The 16,942-nt window shown below is 39.2% G+C and overlaps 4 protein-coding genes across 8 annotated transcripts in view; 1 reads left to right on the top strand and 3 right to left on the bottom strand.

Moving 5' to 3' along the window:
* rab27a (RAB27A, member RAS oncogene family) overlaps positions 1-4,606 on the bottom strand; it is a 20,193-nt gene extending 15,587 nt beyond the window's left edge. Inside the window, exon 1 of one of the 2 annotated variants that reach the window (XM_017304052.1) lies at positions 4,523-4,606. The gene's annotated coding sequence lies outside the window, so the exon portion shown is untranslated. Of the gene's footprint in view, positions 1-1,947; positions 2,038-4,522 lie in introns of those variants that run through there. The other variant, XM_008405398.2, reaches the window with a different exon arrangement.
* Positions 452-2,036, bottom strand: pigbos1 (PIGB opposite strand 1). Its single transcript, XM_017304053.1, has 2 exons — positions 1,948-2,036; positions 452-965 (listed from the first exon to the last, which is right to left on the bottom strand). Exon 2 carries the CDS (start codon positions 917-919, stop codon positions 761-763), a length of 159 nt encoding a protein of 52 aa, XP_017159542.1. The 5' UTR covers positions 920-965; positions 1,948-2,036; the 3' UTR covers positions 452-760.
* On the top strand, positions 2,424-8,189 carry pigb (phosphatidylinositol glycan anchor biosynthesis, class B). 2 transcript variants are annotated; one of them, XM_008405402.2, is made up of 12 exons: positions 2,424-2,934; positions 3,036-3,159; positions 3,504-3,621; positions 3,710-3,814; positions 4,539-4,669; positions 5,317-5,457; positions 5,536-5,587; positions 5,651-5,862; positions 5,939-6,003; positions 6,074-6,293; positions 7,347-7,524; positions 7,599-8,189. In XM_008405402.2, exons 1-12 carry the CDS (start codon positions 2,823-2,825, stop codon positions 7,710-7,712), a joined length of 1,572 nt encoding a protein of 523 aa, XP_008403624.1. In that variant the 5' UTR covers positions 2,424-2,822; the 3' UTR covers positions 7,713-8,189. The 2 variants fall into 2 exon arrangements, with proteins under 2 accessions (XP_008403624.1, XP_008403623.1); XM_008405401.2 differs by having other exon boundaries at positions 3,710-3,892.
* ccpg1 (cell cycle progression 1) lies at positions 7,646-16,942 on the bottom strand. 3 transcript variants are annotated; one of them, XM_017304051.1, is made up of 11 exons: positions 16,858-16,942; positions 16,327-16,407; positions 15,529-15,646; positions 14,707-14,792; positions 14,445-14,634; positions 12,847-13,161; positions 12,635-12,750; positions 11,609-11,728; positions 9,754-11,048; positions 9,629-9,680; positions 8,344-8,433 (listed from the first exon to the last, which is right to left on the bottom strand). In XM_017304051.1, the coding sequence occupies exons 2-10, from the start codon at positions 16,384-16,386 to the stop codon at positions 9,650-9,652; spliced, it is 2,331 nt and encodes a 776-aa protein (XP_017159540.1). In that variant the 5' UTR covers positions 16,387-16,407; positions 16,858-16,942; the 3' UTR covers positions 8,344-8,433; positions 9,629-9,649. The 3 variants fall into 3 exon arrangements, with proteins under 3 accessions (XP_017159538.1, XP_017159539.1, XP_017159540.1); XM_017304049.1 differs by lacking the exon at positions 9,629-9,680 and having other exon boundaries at positions 7,646-8,433; XM_017304050.1 differs by lacking the exon at positions 9,629-9,680 and having other exon boundaries at positions 7,646-8,433; positions 12,686-12,750.

The raw sequence follows: 16,942 nt of genomic DNA, 5'->3' as shown, positions 1-16,942 counted from the left end.
TTAACTGAATCACCTAATAGAACCCGTGCAACATCAAGAAAACAAACACAAAAATCTAACATATAAGACACAGAGATTAAAGAAAGGTTTAGCAGATGGACAATATTCCACTAAAATGCCAGCCAGTCCACTTCTAAATAAATAGAAACAAGGAAGATGCTTTTGGTGCAGCCTAGTCAAAGTAAGCTCATATCTGATTGAGATACAAAATGTTTTCTCAATTTCATTGCATCAATAATTTTGAAATATCACATTCATTATACGTTTACAATCTGATTTTGTTTCCACATGAGATAATTCAGTGTTACTGGAATATTTTGTCTCATTTTTGTCAGACTTCTTGTCTGGATCATTTACAGTAGCTTGTTTATCTTAAGGCTTTAAGTGAAAATTTAGCATAGAAAAAAAAAACACTGGAGTGTATTGTAAACATTGAGAAAAATACTGCCTGTCATGATTCACTCAACATGAGAAAACATTTTTATTTCTTAGTTCACAATTCACTTTACACCATTTGCATTTACAAATGATTTCTTACGAATAATTTGTAAGGCAGGAGGGTGTTTAAAACTGAAGAGTCACAGCATTTTATATCATGTTTAAAAAAAGTGACATCATAGAATAAAATATTTTATTTTATGCAGGGTAACCCATAATAGAAATTTATCCACACTGGTTTGAGTTTTGTTTTGCTCCCAGTCCAGCATCAACGGTCGTAATTGTTCTATCTATGAAATGTTTCCTGGAAGTGGTGATCTGCTCAGTCTGTGTCATCTCCTTTCTTTGGCACATCTTGGTTTTGGTGTTCAAGGCCCTTTGGTCGTGACTCAAAATAAGGTCTGTAGATGTAGATGCCACCAGCGACCCCGAGCACCGTGGCTAAGAGCAGCTGTGAGAACGGCAGCCTTTGTCGAAACATTACTCTTGATTGACAAGGAATCCAGATCTACAGACCCCAAACCATCCTGAAAAAAATGACCAATAGGTGAATTATGGGAATGGTTGAACTATTTCTATGCTGTGTTGAAGTTTACATGCACAGCTTTTAAGACATTTTTACCTCACAGGCTGCAGAAGTTATTGCAATTTTTAAAAAATCTGGTGGTATACATCAGTATAACCACATTATAGATGATACTAAAATGAAAAAGTAGTGTGTACAAAACTCAGCACATTCTCACAGTTTTCACATATGAGGCAGAAAGTTGGGTGCAGCAAATTAAAGGCATTTGATAATCTGATCATCATCAGTGTGTGTAGACACAATGCCAAAGTAAAAAGATATAAACAATAATATTAAAAAAAAAAAAAACTTGTTGCCCCACATTAAGCTCGGATACAATACAAAAATATATCTAAAAATCTGTCATTCAAAAGCAGGAATAATTATTTTGCCGATCTTCCCAGGAGTGGCTGGCTTGTGAATTCAGCAGAGCGTTGTAATTTAGAAATTGCATTAAAATCCTAAATTTCACTTGTTACAGGCCTAAGATAGAATGTTTAATGTTGACAGGAAGATTGGGAAAATACTAAATAAGTATGGTTTATTTAAATGGGGTTGTGAGAAAAAAAAATTAATTTTAAGAGACATGCTAACTGTCAAGCACAGGGGGTGAATTAAACCCAACTTTTATACATATATTTTTCTTAATTCTTAAAATAATTGAGCATAAATACACCAAATGTAAGACTCTGGACGGTGTAAAGCTCATTTGCAGTATAAAGCCTTCAGATAAAGGAACATTAACGCTTATTAAAAAACAATTCACCAGTATCCAACGAACTCCAACAGCAGCCCCGAAATGGCATCTTATTTTGAAAAGTCCCGACCGGATAATGAGTGGGTGATACCACCTTGATAATATGCTAACCTTTTCATTGAACAATGATCAAGCATGACATTTTTAACTAACGCAGAGATAATTATCTGCAACGTTCATCACTCACCAGTGAAGCGCTTTATGCAAAGTGACTGTAGTCACCAGACAGAAAAGGGGAACAGGCAGATAAAGGAGAGGAAAGGCGTTGAGAGAAAAAACAAACAGGACACTTATGTACGGACGATAGCATTCTTCTTCGTCTGTTCTGACAAATGGAGAAGAGAGGCACAGCGCCACCGAGCGAATGACAGGAATTAAAACATGGATCAAAAGAGCAATGACATGACCCATGTTTTTCAATAAAAATTATTTTAAAAATAAAATTAGCCACATTAAGTTTTACTAAAATAGACACCTATTAAAGGTAGCGTGGCAAAGGTAGCTTTTTCTTTTCTTTTTTAGCAAAAATATTATTGCGTTCGACATGATCGTTTATATGTGTAATGCTTGTTTTAATTAATAATTACAGATTTCTTTTTGGTTCTACGTCATAATTTAATAGGTTAAAATTATATAAAAAATTGTAATTTCAAGATATATTCATTGTACATGTATACTAACTATACTATTTTACTTGCTGGACAAATAGAAACAAAACAATCGTAAGCCAATTTACTTTCCATAAAAAAAACTAAGCAGACTGGAAAAACAAGAACTTTTACTTTGAAGTTCCGACACAACCAAAACACCGGAAATAAGCGTGAGTGCGGAAGTATTGATGACCCTGTGTAATGTGTCCAAACTAGGAAGTTAAAGCAGATAAAAATGTTTTTTATAGAAGTCAAATAAGCAGGGAAATTTACGGAGTTAGCAGCTGCAACCCCGGGTTAAAATAGTTTATTTAGACTTTGCAGTACGGAGCTTTCTCTGCGTTAGATTCTTCGGGGTCTCGGCCGAGTTGTGCTCCGACAGGTGAGCCATGCCCCCCAGCAGCACGTAAGGATGGAGAACCTGCGCTCTCGGCTGAAGCTGGGGAGCAAAGCAAAGGATGTGAAGCTGAGGAAACGGAGGTCCCTTCTTTACTCCAAGGAGGATGGGAGACTTTTAAACCACGGTGCTGTGACTTACTCACCTCCATCTGCCATTAAACGCTGCTGCTGCTGTTGAGTGCAGTCAGGAAATTCCTGTTCCCACTCAGATGATTTATCTCCACAGGTCTGCTGAAGGTGGTTGTCTTCACTGTGGTGTTCAGGCTGGTTAACTGTGTCCTGGTTCAGACCAGCTTTGTCCCTGATGAGTACTGGCAGTCCCTGGAGGTGGCCCATCGGATGGTCTTTAAATATCCTTTGTCAATGTTCATAATTATTTAAATAAACATTTCAATAGCATGAATCAACTGTTCAGAAGACAGATTTTCAAGTAGGCCCATCACGATAAATTTAGTTGGATGATAAATAATGTTCAGTTGAGACCATTTTGAAGTAAAAATGGTCATGACAACACATTCTCAAAGATCAATAAACTTTAAAATATAATCACACGTTATATGCAGATGTTTGCCTTGAACAGCAGCAGTGGTGTTAATTTTGTTTTGCATGGTAGAGATAAAATCAGCACCTTGTTCTCTCTGGTTTTACTGTGGGGTATATCCTTTTATTGAGGTTATAACCTTAATAATTAAACGTACGGGTATCTGACGTGGGAGTGGAAAGCAGGAATCAGAGGATTCACATTTCCATTGTTCTTTGCATTCCTGTACAAAATACTACACCTTCTAAACTACGACACAGTCCATCTCCTGGTGAGTTGCTCTATTTTATTCTCGGAACAACACTTTTTTTTTGACTACATGAGTGATGGGAGTTCATGTGGGTTTGTTGTGGTTGCAGATTTGGCTTCCTCGAGTATTTCAAGCTCTCCTGGCTGCGTTCGCCGATGTGAAATTCTACCTGCTCATCCGAACATTGGAAACTGAGGATGTCTCAAGATGGACGGTAGGAAAACCTCATCTTTGTCACGTTCCTCTCTCCAGGACACATTCCTTTCCGAATACAACAAACATCTGGAACCCGGTAAATGAATTAAAGCGAGAACAGCTTGTTCATTTATATCTTGGATCACTCTGAAGTTTCACAAGGGTCATACAGAGTCTTGAAAAGTCTAGGATTTGCTTGTAAGAGTTTACAGATTTGTTTAAGTGTGGGAAACAGCAAACTGCAAAAAGTTTAGAATTTTCAGACTTTTTTTTTCATTTCATGAAGGACAAAACCTAATCATGACTAATAAATGCAGGTGTGTAAACACTAATATCTATGATTTGCCAAATCATATTTGTTCACAAATCAATAAAGCACTATTTCACTATGTTTTTTTTCACTCTTGAAATTTTAAATTCAGGTTGAATGTGGGTCTTAAACAGCGTCTGGTTAAAAAAAACACTGAAGTTTACAAACTGTGCTTTGAATAATGTGCACCCAGTCCTGATGTGGTAAGTCCAAAGGTTCTAGTTTGTGAAATAGAGCTGATCTAAGCTCATCCAGATGACATAAGAGCAATGGAAAATCTTAAGCCAGTTTCAGTAATTTGTTCTTGATTCATTGAATCCACAGTAAATAATCTTAACTCAAATGCAACAACGTTATAACAAGTGGGAAACAATCATTAAAATTGAATCTGGAGACATGTGGAGTTTTGAAATGAACCTGTTCTGGTTTCCAGTTCTTTTGCCACCTGTGCTCCTGGTTCTCCTGGTTCTGCTGCACCAGGACTCTGACGAACACCGCTGAGACCACCCTCACCTGTTTGGCTCTGTTTTACTTCCCACTATCGGGGTCCAAAACCTGCAGCAGGTGAATGCGAGTTAGCACATTTAAGTTCACATTTTGCATGCTTTTGTTCTTCGTTTTGGGTCTCTGCTGCTTCTAAAACAGTCAAGTGCTTTAAAACAACAACAACAACAAAAAAACACCAAGCTGTATTTTTTGGGGATAAATGTGTTTTTGTGTCTGAAAAATGAGCCGTTAAGTCACATTCAACTGGCGCTGCGCTGTTACCTAGCAACCGCAGCCGTGCCCAGAGATGTTACCTAGCAACCCCTGTGGAACTAGAGCAAGTTTAGTCAACTGGTTTTACCGCTGTGTGGATGTTAGAAAAGACGAGAGTTTTGTTGTTTACTTACATTCAGAAAAGACGTCTGCATAATGTTACAAGTTGGCTGTATATTTGCGCATCTGTTTGCAGCCATTTTGACGTAAACGGGGGCGTGGCCAGCAGCACGTCATTTGGATTTAAAGTGACAAGAGGCCCTAAAACGTCTCATTCTGAAAGGAGCTAAACAAGGACAGAACTGAAATCTCATTAACTAAGAATAATGTTGTGCAAAAAATTTCATGTCATTTTTTTCTATATCTCATAAATCTATCCTGATCCATTCAAGGAAGCACAATAGGTCACCTTAAAGTGTTTTTTTCCCCTCACTGGTTTTGTTATTTTCCAGTAAAAAGTACTTGTCTCTGGTGGCCTTGGCTGTGCTTGTGCGCCCGACGGCCCTGGTTGTCTGGTTTCCTCTGCTGATGTGGCATTTCTGGCAGGAGGAGAACAAACTGAGACTCGTCACTCGCCGCTACATTCCCATAGGGTGTGTGCTCTCAGCCTCATGAACGCGTAGCCGGGTCTCACCTCCTTTCCTCACTGCTTCATATTCTCTCATTTCCAGGATTTTGGCGGTTCTTATTTCAGCACTGATCGACTGTCTGTTCTATGAAAAGGTAAAACAGAGCCAGTAGCTTCGATGTCTGAGGTCAGATGGTAACAGCTGGTCTCTGTTCCAGTGGACTTTGGTGCAGCTCAACTTCATAAAGTTCAACATCCTGCATGGCGTGGCAGATTTCTACGGCTCCCACCCCTGGCACTGGTACTTCAGCCAGGGCTTCGCCGTCGTCATCGGTCCCCATCTTCCTTTCTTTCTACATGGATGCATCCTCGCCTTCAGGAAATATAGAATCCTGCTGGCCACAGTCCTGTGGACTATTGTTGTTTACAGGTAATCTGAACTAAAGAGTAGAAAAACATGATTGTGAGATTTGCAGAATTAATCCATGAGTATTTTCTCTCCTCAGTTTCCTTCCTCACAAGGAGTTCAGGTTCATCTACCCTGTGCTGCCGTTCTGCATGATCTTCTGTGGTTGGTATCCACTTTTAATTAAACCCAGAGTGTTGGGATATATTCTTAACAGAGGTGTGTTTTATCACAGGAATATCTCTGGCTCATCTCAAAGCGTGGCAGCGACCAGCTGCAGCCCTCCTCATGGTGTCCAACCTGGTTCTGGCTCTGTATACGGGTCTGATACACCAGCGAGGCACTCTGGATGTCATGAGCCACCTTCAGAGGCTTTGTGAGGTCAGCAGCGACTCCGCCCGCCCGCAGTCCGATGTCTTCTTCCTCATGCCCTGCCACTCAACGCCTTTCTACAGGTACACACACCAAAACACCTCCAGCCCATCAGAGCTTTATAAGATAGACTGTTGCCTGAACTGCAGCAGAAGTTAAATAAGAGGAACATTACACCCTCCAAGAATATGGAGGGTGTAATGTTGTTACATTAAAAATGGTGAGCAAATTAACTCAAATTCAAATAAGGTGGAAGTTTCTGAAGCTTAGTGTCTAATTTTTCCCATAACCATAATTAACTAGCTTGAATGTTTTTTAAAATGCACATACAGTGCTGGAAAAACAAATGACCACTTAAAATGATCAATTTCTCTGATTTTACTTTTTATAGCTATATGTTTGAGTGAAATGAACATTGTCCTTTTATTCTATGAACTACTGACATGTCTCTGAAATTCCAACCAAAAATTTATTTATTTGCAGTAAATGACAAATGGTCAAAATAACAAAAAAGATGCATTGCTTTCAGACCTCAAATAATGAGAAAAGTTCATATTCATTTAGAAACAATATTAATGTTTTAACTCAGGAAGAGTTCAGAAATCAAAATTTGGTGGAATAACCAGGAGGTTTTCAAAAGGGTTAAGTACAGTGGACTCTTCCTTTTTTCCAAACTGTATATATAAATTTTTGTATTTTGCATCAAATGTGTCACTTTCTTGCAAATTTGGTGATATTTCTTCAGGCTGTTAAAAACGTTTGAACTTTGCTGCTTTTAAGCTTTTTATCGCCGCACTTCAAGCTACAAATCAGACATTTGAAAAAAAGAAACGAGGCTCCAAAACTCCACAGATGAACAAAGGTTTAATCTATAGTAAATACTTTAGCAGAAAATACTTTTTTAATGAGATTTTTAAAAAAGATTTTATTTAATGAAATCCCAGAAAACAGCAAAAAGTGTTTTAGCACTAACAACAGGATAAAATGTTTATTTTTCTTTTAGACCTAACAAAAGCATAAAAAAAGACCCATAAGTCCTGAAGAACCAGTGCAAGAAAGTCTTGCTGCTTAGAAGACTCAGCTGGTTAAAACCTTTATTTACGCATGGCAGCTGACAGTCATTTGTCTCCTCGTAGCCACGTCCACTGTCCTCTGAAGATGAGGATCCTGGAGTGTCCTCCAGACCTCGGAGAGGACGGCTACGCTGAAGAAGCTGCACAGTTTTACAGCAATCCTCTGCTCTGGCTCCGGACTGCCTTTCCATACAAATCCTCCCTGCCAACACATCTGGTTTTGTTTGACGTTTTGGAAAAGGTAAGGCACTAATAGAGACTCTTTCTGCAAATATCTGATGTGTAGATTAAACAGGTTTTGTTTCTTAACTGTAGGAGATTTCGACATTCCTGCAAGCGAATAACTTCACGAGGACAGCAGAGATATTTCACACTCACATTCCCGAGGGAAGAGTTGGAGGAAGCATTTTTATTTATGAAAGGCACTGAAAAAAAACCTAGCAGAAACACCAAGGAAAATGTAACAATTTGCTACTGTAATAAATATTTTAAACTCCAATGTTTCCGTTTTAAAATCTCATTTCCAACCACAGTGAATTAGTTGTTGATTTCCAGTCTTTTGTCAGAGAAGCATTTGAAGCTGAGGTAAAACAAGCGGGTCCAGTTAAAACGAGGTGGAATGTTAGAAAACAGCGTCTGAACTCTGAAAGCTGATCTGAACCAAAACACCAACTGGCTACAAACTAAACACCTCTAGGTTTGAGTTTGGCCTGGTATATGATTATAAGTTATGTAAAATTTTCCTTTTACATGATATTTTGTTTTATTTTTTGTGAAGTATGAATGTTAATTTAGCAGGATTCATAAGGAAAGTGAAACCTTTAGGTTGTTAAACACAGAACAGCTCTGGGACATTCAGCAGCTCGACAAGGATTGTGCAAACTTACAAAAAAAAAAAAAAAAAAAGAAAAAAAGAAAAGAAAACTCACAATTAAGGGAAACCCTTATCATGAATTATTTTCAGTATTTGGGGTCAAAGGGCATTGGGCCCAGTTCGATTTTAACATCAGCCATGTGCCCGTCTGCGTTTCTTCCTGATCGGCTCCACCTGCGTCCGCAGTGAGGACGAGATTTACTCCTCGGCTGCTTCCTCTGCTGGTGCCTTGCCCTCCACTCTTCCTTTGGGTTTTCAGCTCTCTGAAACGGACCCCTGTGGAGTAGAAACAAAAACAAATAAATCACCACCATCAGACACAGTTAAGAGTTTTACAAGCAGGAAATTATGCTGCATTGGGGATTCAAAAGATGCAGAAATTCAGTGGAAAGCAAAGCAGGTAGGGTACTCATATATGAAACACTTTACATTTTGTCAAATGACCAAAAACTTTAACTTGTTTTGTAGGAATTTTATATGACAAGGTCATACAAAGTAGTATAAAATTATGAGGTGGAAAGAAATTTCTTATAAATTAAAATCTGAAAAAGTGGTGTGCATTTGTATTCAAATCCCGCTACTCTCTTAACACTCAATAAAATTACATTCAGCCGCCATCTAAATAAAAAATAATTTAATTTTAGTATAAATCCAGATGTTCTATGAAGGTCTCAGAGATCTGTTAGAGAACAAACAGCAAAATGAAGACAAAAATCCAAAAACATGGCCTCCATCTAAACCAGGCGTGACCAAAGTACAAACTTCAATTCAAGAACGACCCAAACGTGGCCGTGCTTCATCAAGAAATGGTTACAAAGTAAACACAGTTTGTCTTTTAATAACCATGCTTTTCGCATTTTCTTTAGTTTCATAGGAACTATCTCATCTATTCAGTGACTTTTAACTCAACTTCTCCTGAACATAGCTAATTCATCTAAAATCTGATCATTTGTTTACGTTTCCCAGTTCTGTGTTTTTTACTATTTTAATTCAATTTCTTAACTTGCCTTTCAGTTTCTTTTTTTTAATTTTGCTCTTTCTTTTGTGCAAAATGTCAATAAAAGGACTTCTGATTCTGATTCAGCTAAGCAAAGTCAATGGCTTCAACTAACTCACTCACTCTCTGGTTACCTAGCAACTCACTCATTCTTTGGCTATCTAGCAACAACCTGTTGGGTAACTCACATTGCAGCAGTTTAAATTTTTTCCCACTGTGTCTCATAAATACTTAAAAATGATAATTAAAAAAATTAGTTGCGAGGAGTAAAACAGGAAACAGGAAAGATCACCTCACCAGTTTGGCAGTATTTTAGGTATTTAAAACAAACAAAACTAATCAATAGTTATTAATACAAACTGAAACAAAACTCTCATTACACATTTTTCAGCCACATCCTCCTATCCTAATTAGATGGAGGCAGAAGACATAACTTTAATGTTTTCTTCCCTGGAATCAGATTTTATTCCTTACATTATTTTAAGTTAAAGTCTCTCATTGCAGGAGTTCCTCAGATGTTGCATGCCTGCAAAACAAACCGGTCTTAGCTTTGAGCGCACCATCATTTGGGAGGATATTTCAGTCTGCAGGGGACCTACCTCGGACCGTAGCTCCTGGCGTAGCCTTCTCCAAAGAAGTGCCTGTAGATGTAGTCGTCGAGGTCTCCGAACACGTCGCCGTCCAGGCCGCGGTATGCACGAATGTCGCTCAGGTAGCTCTCCACTCTGCCTACGAAGTCTGTGAAGAGCATGCGGTCGTGGATGAAGAGTCCGTTGTGAAAGAAGTCGTTGATGAACGTCCTGAGTTCGTTCCAGTGGTAGAAGTGGTCGACCTCCTGCTGCAGGTAGCTCTGCAGCAGGAGGTCGAACTCTTCGGCTCTGATCGGCTCTGTGGCTTTGTTGAAGAGGCTCATGGACTCCAGGTAGGCGCAGTCGAAGACGCCGGTGCAGCCCTTCATGCTGCTCTTGTGGCTGCGCTCGTCCTCGTCCTGGACAACCTTCCCGGCTGATTTCCGTGTGTTGCGCTGGTTCTGGAAGGAGTCGGGTGTGCGTCTGGGTTTCTGCGCTCTGTGCTGCCAGGACTCCTCTGTGTTTGCTCTGTCACATTTCTTGCTGTAAAATCCCTGGGCTTTGTTGATGAACGTCGAGGCTGAATCCTTAAAGTGTCTGAAAGTTGATTTGACGGAGTCAGAGAACTTCTTCAGGTTTTCCTTCACGGCCTCCTTGGCTTTCTTAATCTGCTCCTTATGGTGGTGGACGAACTCCTTGGTGGAGTTTTTCACAGCATCGAATGTCTCCTTCATTTTCCCGGCCACTCCCTGTTTAGCTCTCCTCACTTTGGATTCTCGGTCTCCTTTGACCTTCTCCGCCTTGGTTTCCACATACAGCCTCTCCCACAGGTCGGAGCGCTGCTGCTCGAAGCTCAGCCTCTTCTCCAGATCCAGCAGACGTTTCTCCAAACCTCCTGCTTCTGAAGCACTCTGCCTGTCAGATTCTGAAACGTGACTCCTCAGAGAGGTCAGCTCCCTCCTCAGCTCGTCCGTGACCTTCCTCTCTCTCTCCAGCTTCTTCCTCAGCATGTGAGCTTCAGTCGTCATGTCTTCCCTCTGAAGGTGGAAGTTTCTGATGGTCATCTGCTCCCCCTCCAGCTGCTCTTTCAGTCTCTGGTTTTCAAACAGCAGAGAATCGGCTCCGGCTCCCCTCGCCTCCAGATCTCTGATTTGGGAGCGCAGGTTTCTCAACTCGTCCTGCAGGACGGACAGAGACTTTTCCTCGCGTGCCATGGAGTTTCTTAGCTGGACGTTTTCATCTGAGAGACTCTGCTGCAGAGACATAATTTCAATCTTCTCCTCCTCGGTTTGTTTCAGCATCCGCTCCAGGTTATCTCTCTGAACCTTGATGAGAAAAGACACATATTTACCGCTTAATACTTAATATCTAACTTTTTTTTTTTTTTTTTTTTTACATATTTGTGAAACTGTCACGATGTTCTGACAGAGAATCTGTGAAAAACAATCAGCCCCCTCTGCCTTCTCCTAGTGCTAACTAAAAACCAATCAGAGACAGGAGGCAGGTCTTAGCGCTGTCAATCACTCTGCTCTCTGCTATGCTACAGCTAGCACAGCCTGTCATGAATGCTCAAGCTAGTTAGCAGAGCCTCCAATGACGAAGGATAAATTGTTTTCCTGTAACAGAGAGTTGTTTCTCCATCATTAGCACATTTAGCAATGAGTACATGAGGATGATTGACAGACACTCCTCCTGGCTCCGATTGGCTGCATTTGGTTGGGGCGGTGGAGGAGATTGAGTTTTTCACAGATTATCTGTCTCATATTATACTGTTGCAACATAGTGACATTTTTAACAAATATGCATAAAAAACATTTTTTTAATAAAAGTTAATTGCACCTTTAAAGTTTGGGTTACATGTCTGAACAGAGACAACTGGATTTACCTGGATGTAAACTTGTTTTGCTTTGAGCTCATGGTTTTCTTCCTTTGCTTTTTCAATCACTCCTGAGAGGAAATTAATAACTTGCTGCTCATCATGGTCATCTGGGCCAAAGTCGCTCCTCTGGGTGAAATAAAAGTTTTTTCAGTTCATACAATCAAAGCAATGAATCATTGAATCGTTCATAAAATCATTGAAATTATCCTGTTTTTAATTTTGACTTTATGCTTAAAGGACCTCTATCAACAATGAAGTTGTGTCAAATCTGAAAAAAGTAATTCTAGTGCGAATGCGACAGCACCACAGTGCTCCAAGTTGTTCCCATGATGTTTTTAAAGGGGACCTGTTATTCAAAATTCATATTTTGCACGTTTTCTTACTTCCATTTGTGGCTCAGCTGCTTTTAAAATAGTCCCCGTCCTGTTTTCTGGTAATAAGTTTACCTTTTTTTGGTGTCTGGAAAACAAGACGTTCAAAAACCTCCCAAATGTTAAGTCACAATTGACAGGCACTGCGCTGTTACCTAGCAACCCCAGCTGAGCCTCAGCCCCGTTACCTAGCAACCCAAATGAAACTCAATCCTGTTTGGTTTTACTGCTATATGCACTGTGCTGCGGCTTCTGGAAAAGACAAACCATTCAGAAATGATGTTTGTATAATGTTCAAATATAAATGACTAAAATAAAACAATAAGTGACAAATCTAGTGACTTTTTTCTGTGTTTGTTGGAAAGTTTTAGTGAGATGATTTTATACTGCGTGATGAAAAGCTGCGCCATTTTAAAGAATAGGAAAATTCAATTGCTTAGGGATTGTTTAACCAAAGGGGCCAGCACTGACATGGTTTTAGGCAAAAATAATAAAGAACTAAACAAATTTACAAGACAATATCAAAATTTGTGCAGAAACATAAAGCTGGAACCCTAAATAACCTACCTAGAAATTTTATCAGCATAAGAAAGTTGATTTAAGGGGTTAGTTACACTCTAAGCTTCCTGTTCCCTCAGCGGTGAGGTGTGTATTAACTAACCTGCTTTGTTAAATGCTCATCTCTGATACGTTGCTCAAGTAGACCCCTCACCTCCGGGTGTTCAATTCCTCTGGTTTTCTCCACAGTTTTCTGCCTTTCCTGAATCTGGACCGTGCCTGAAGGAGAGATTGGTAAAATGGATCTTTTACACATCACAACAGAGGCCTGCAACTGCCGGTCTGCACATGTTAAAGTATGAAATCTGGCGTTACCGTAGAAGTGCCCAAAGCCCATGCTGATGGCGATGATGAGGGCGACCAGGATGCAGCTGTTAAGGACGTTCCCGCCTCGGCTTTGCTCTCGGTCCTCGTTAGCAGCGTTTGGTCTCCCCTCCACCCAATCAGGCTGCTGTTCTTCCTCACTGGACTGCGATTCTGGCAGCACCTCCTCGTCTTCCTCTGGATCAGTCACAACGCTCGTGGTATTTTTCCTAACCCTTCGTCTTCGTACGACAGGAGTGGAGCTTCGTCCGACCTCATCGTCACTGCTGCTTGAGTTTGTCACTGCTGGCTGCTGCGCCGGGAAAGCTGCATTTCACAGCAAACAGATTATGACAAAGAAGAAAAGACACTAACGCACTATGACCCCAAGATTTGGGGTCATAAACTTCAGATTTAAAAAAATCTGAAGACTTTTTTAATCACACAGACTTCAGAGAAATAAAAAACATCTGAGAAGTTCACATTTACAGTAACTTGTTATTGCATAATATCGGCTAGCAATATTTTCTAACATATCCTAATTTTGTGGGATAATGTAAAGCCATTCCAGGCTTTTAAAAGGTAAAATTATCCATGTAGCATCAGGTCATAATGAGTTAGCAGAAAAACACCAAAGAGTAGTTATATGTAGTAGTTACACGGCAGTAAAAATTAGAAAAAGTTCAGAGTATCAATTAGGGGTAGGCATTTATTGTAATGTTTATTTATTGTGACAATTTCTTGATGATAAGAATTTTTGATTTATCTGTGTCTCAATACATTTCAATTAAGGATGCTAAAAATATATATATTAGTACATTTTAAAATATGATAAAATACAGTTACTGTGAGCAGCTGTTTAAGGTTCACAGTCATCCAGTTGAATAATAAATAGTTTTCCATCATCATTTTTGTCGTTATTACAATACTACCACAAAATATCAAGATAAAACTCTAAGTTCATATGGCCCACCCCTAGCATGAACACTTCTGTAAGGCACTGCATGTTAGGTTTAAACCATCATGCTTGATGGGTGTATAAAACCCACAAATAAATATTTAGAATTTGTGATTCCAGTGGTTCAGATTATATTTTGTGAATAAGATCAATCAGTCGTCTCATCTAATATCAGCAGGAAAGTGAATAAAGACAAGAGATAATAAGAGGAGATCATTTTACGGAAAAGATATAATCCTTTTTAATAAAGTTTATTGGATTTTCTAGTCTGTCTCGCAGGGGTAAAAATGATAATGATGCAAAAAGTCACACTCATGCCTAAGATCTGCTCATGCAATCAAACACTAAAACTACCAGCCCACAACTCTCAGGCTTTTGAAAGGCACCCAGTGTTAGTTTGGTATGCTGCTAAACAAGGTTAGCATCACATTACATTCATTTTGATTTAAATCAGGAAACGAGCCACTACCAGGGAGGTGACTCCTCAGGCGGTGACTCAAGTTCACCAGAGTTTGTTGAAGTTTCCAGCGACTCAACAACAAACCTGCTCCAGAAGAGGAACATTTGGTGTTTGAATCGCTGCTGTCGACTGTTGAGGAGGGATTTAAATTATTTTGCTGAAGAAAACAATGAGGTGTGCAGTGAGTCTTACCCGTCTCTGTAGCAGTGAAGGTGTAATGACTGCTGCTGGAGGTGCCGAGGTAATTCTCCTCAGTGCTGGCTGCCTCCTCCTCTTCCTCCTCCTCTGCGTGCTCGTCCTCCTTCAGGTCCCTCAGAGTCACAATGTCAGAGTGATCACTGGAGGAGAAGACCTGCTCCCTGACTGCAGAACAGCCTCCAGCCTGCAGACGGTCATAAAACTGTAATTCTGGATTATTCTGATATTTTCTGGGTATAAGTTCAGCTCCTCTCACCTCAGGACTGCACAGCGTCTCATCTACAGCCTGTTCTCCAAGTGTGTCATCAAGAGAATCAGGAGCTTTTTCTTCAACACACAGAGCTGGTAAAAATGGAAAAAGAAGAAAGTTCAGTATGATTAGAACAAGCCTTGGAAAATAAAATCTGAATCAGCTTAATTAGGCAAGCTTGTGCACAGCAACTTGTGCGAAGAAACTTTGGCAATTAAACAAAAAATGATTTAACCAAAATACAATGCTTAGATATAACGTCACAATTAACTAAACTTAAATACGCAATAAATGTAGATGTCCATTTTATATGCATAATAAAAAACATTTAAACATATACACACAACACAAATAAAGCTAAAAAAAAGAAACCAAACAATTTTGTTTAAAACTGAAAACGGGAGGCAAAAGTTAAAGTTACATCAGACAAAAAATTTTACAAGGTAAATTCTCATGATTTAATAGTTCATAATATATTAAGAATTCATGTTTACTCGACTACATTGGCAAATTCAAAATTTTTATTTAGCAAAGAACATGCAAAATAAAAAGTTTTTGTGCATTGTTTATATTCTATATAAACTGGTAATTAGTAAAATACTCATTTTAGAAACAATCCACCAAGTAATAGTAAATAAAAAGGACACCATCACTCTGATATGACCTGCTGTGATATCAACTCTTTAGGCCGGGGATTAACATGAAAACAGCAGATTTATTGCCTCAACAGTTTCTGTCACCCCATTAAAAGTATTTCTGCTTTTTATTATTTATAACCACTGAAGCCAGCACTGCTATCTAAAGGACAGCATTTAGCCATATTTTTACCAGCAGATACTGAGGTTTGTGATTCCAGCAGCTGTGGTTCTTCCAAAGTGGGCCGCTCCACCAGCTCAGCTCCATATTCGCCTACAGCCTCCGATGCCAGTGTCTCTATATCTGAGCCCTGCAAAAGCACATCAGAAATACTGAAAAACTGGAAAAGGATGAAGGAATAGCATAGTTCATACTTTGTATGTGTACGGTTATAATAATGCCTGAACCAGTTTTAACTATGTAGAAAAGAAAAGACAAGACCAGGAAATTTTACACTTGATTATCCCCAACAGGTGACCATATGGTCAGAAATCACTGAATTATTATTTTATAAATCTTTAAAACTGTCTTTGTTGATCAGTATCTATGTTTCCTTCAGACTGTGAGATAACAGTAGAGAGCAAGACTTTGAACAGAAAATAGGAAGGCTAAGCAGAAGACAGCAAACTTGCCCTGCTTTCTCTTTTTTATATTTCTCTCCTTGAACATGACAACTTCTGAAATGTTGGGAATCTTTGGAAAATCTCATATTTAAACTTAGACTCTATATAAAGTAATACACAAGTGGTTTACTCTTTTCTAAAGCTAACCAAGCTAACCATACTAATTTTAAATATAAGGCACTAAAACCAGTTTAAAATGTTAACTCTATATATATATATATATATATATAGGTTCTTAAAGTGAGATCAGAAGTCAGAGCAGTCTTCGTTACATCATCCACAAGAATCTGATTTGTGCCTCTCTAATTGAGACTGAACAACCATATGATGCATGTTGTTAAATACTATTTTTATAACAAGAGCATACCTCATTACTGATAATGGTCCAGCCACAGGAGGACTCAGTGTCACTTGATGTTTCTGACATGTTTGTCAGCAACAACCAAGGCTGTAACGAACAAATGAAGGGTAAGCTTTCTGATAGGGATGCTACTCGGAATAGAAAACATTAATAAGCATTTTATTTTAGCCTCTAAATAAATTACCAAACTGGTGAAACAGCGGCCTCATGCGGCGTAGTGTGGCATTACATCTACAAGATTATGCGAAGCTACGCGGCCAGACAACAAAAACAACCATAAAAATCTCAGATATCCGCAGCTAACTCTGGAGCTGGTAACTACAGAACCCATTACTGCTGCATCTTAACACCAAATAACGACATTCAGCTGATTATTTTCCACTGCTTAAGTTGTTTAACATATTTATTATTAAAGTCACCCCCGGAAAACACAAACACACCATGCAATTACTGTGATGCAGACAACGCCCATTGCTTTTTAAATGTGATTCATCCTAGCCAGATGCATGTAAAGAAAGAAAAACTGCTTCATTTTACCTGTGTTTTGTGCGCAGCGACTACACAGCTGTTTGCAAGCTGCTCCACAGTTGTTGCAATATTGCCAAAACCCGAGTTATCCGTT

The sequence above is a fragment of the Poecilia reticulata genome, linkage group LG3 (genome assembly GCF_000633615.1).
Source record: "Poecilia reticulata strain Guanapo linkage group LG3, Guppy_female_1.0+MT, whole genome shotgun sequence".
Classification (NCBI taxonomy): Eukaryota; Metazoa; Chordata; class Actinopteri; order Cyprinodontiformes; family Poeciliidae; genus Poecilia; species Poecilia reticulata.
This window is presented reverse-complemented; position numbering and strand designations above follow the sequence as displayed.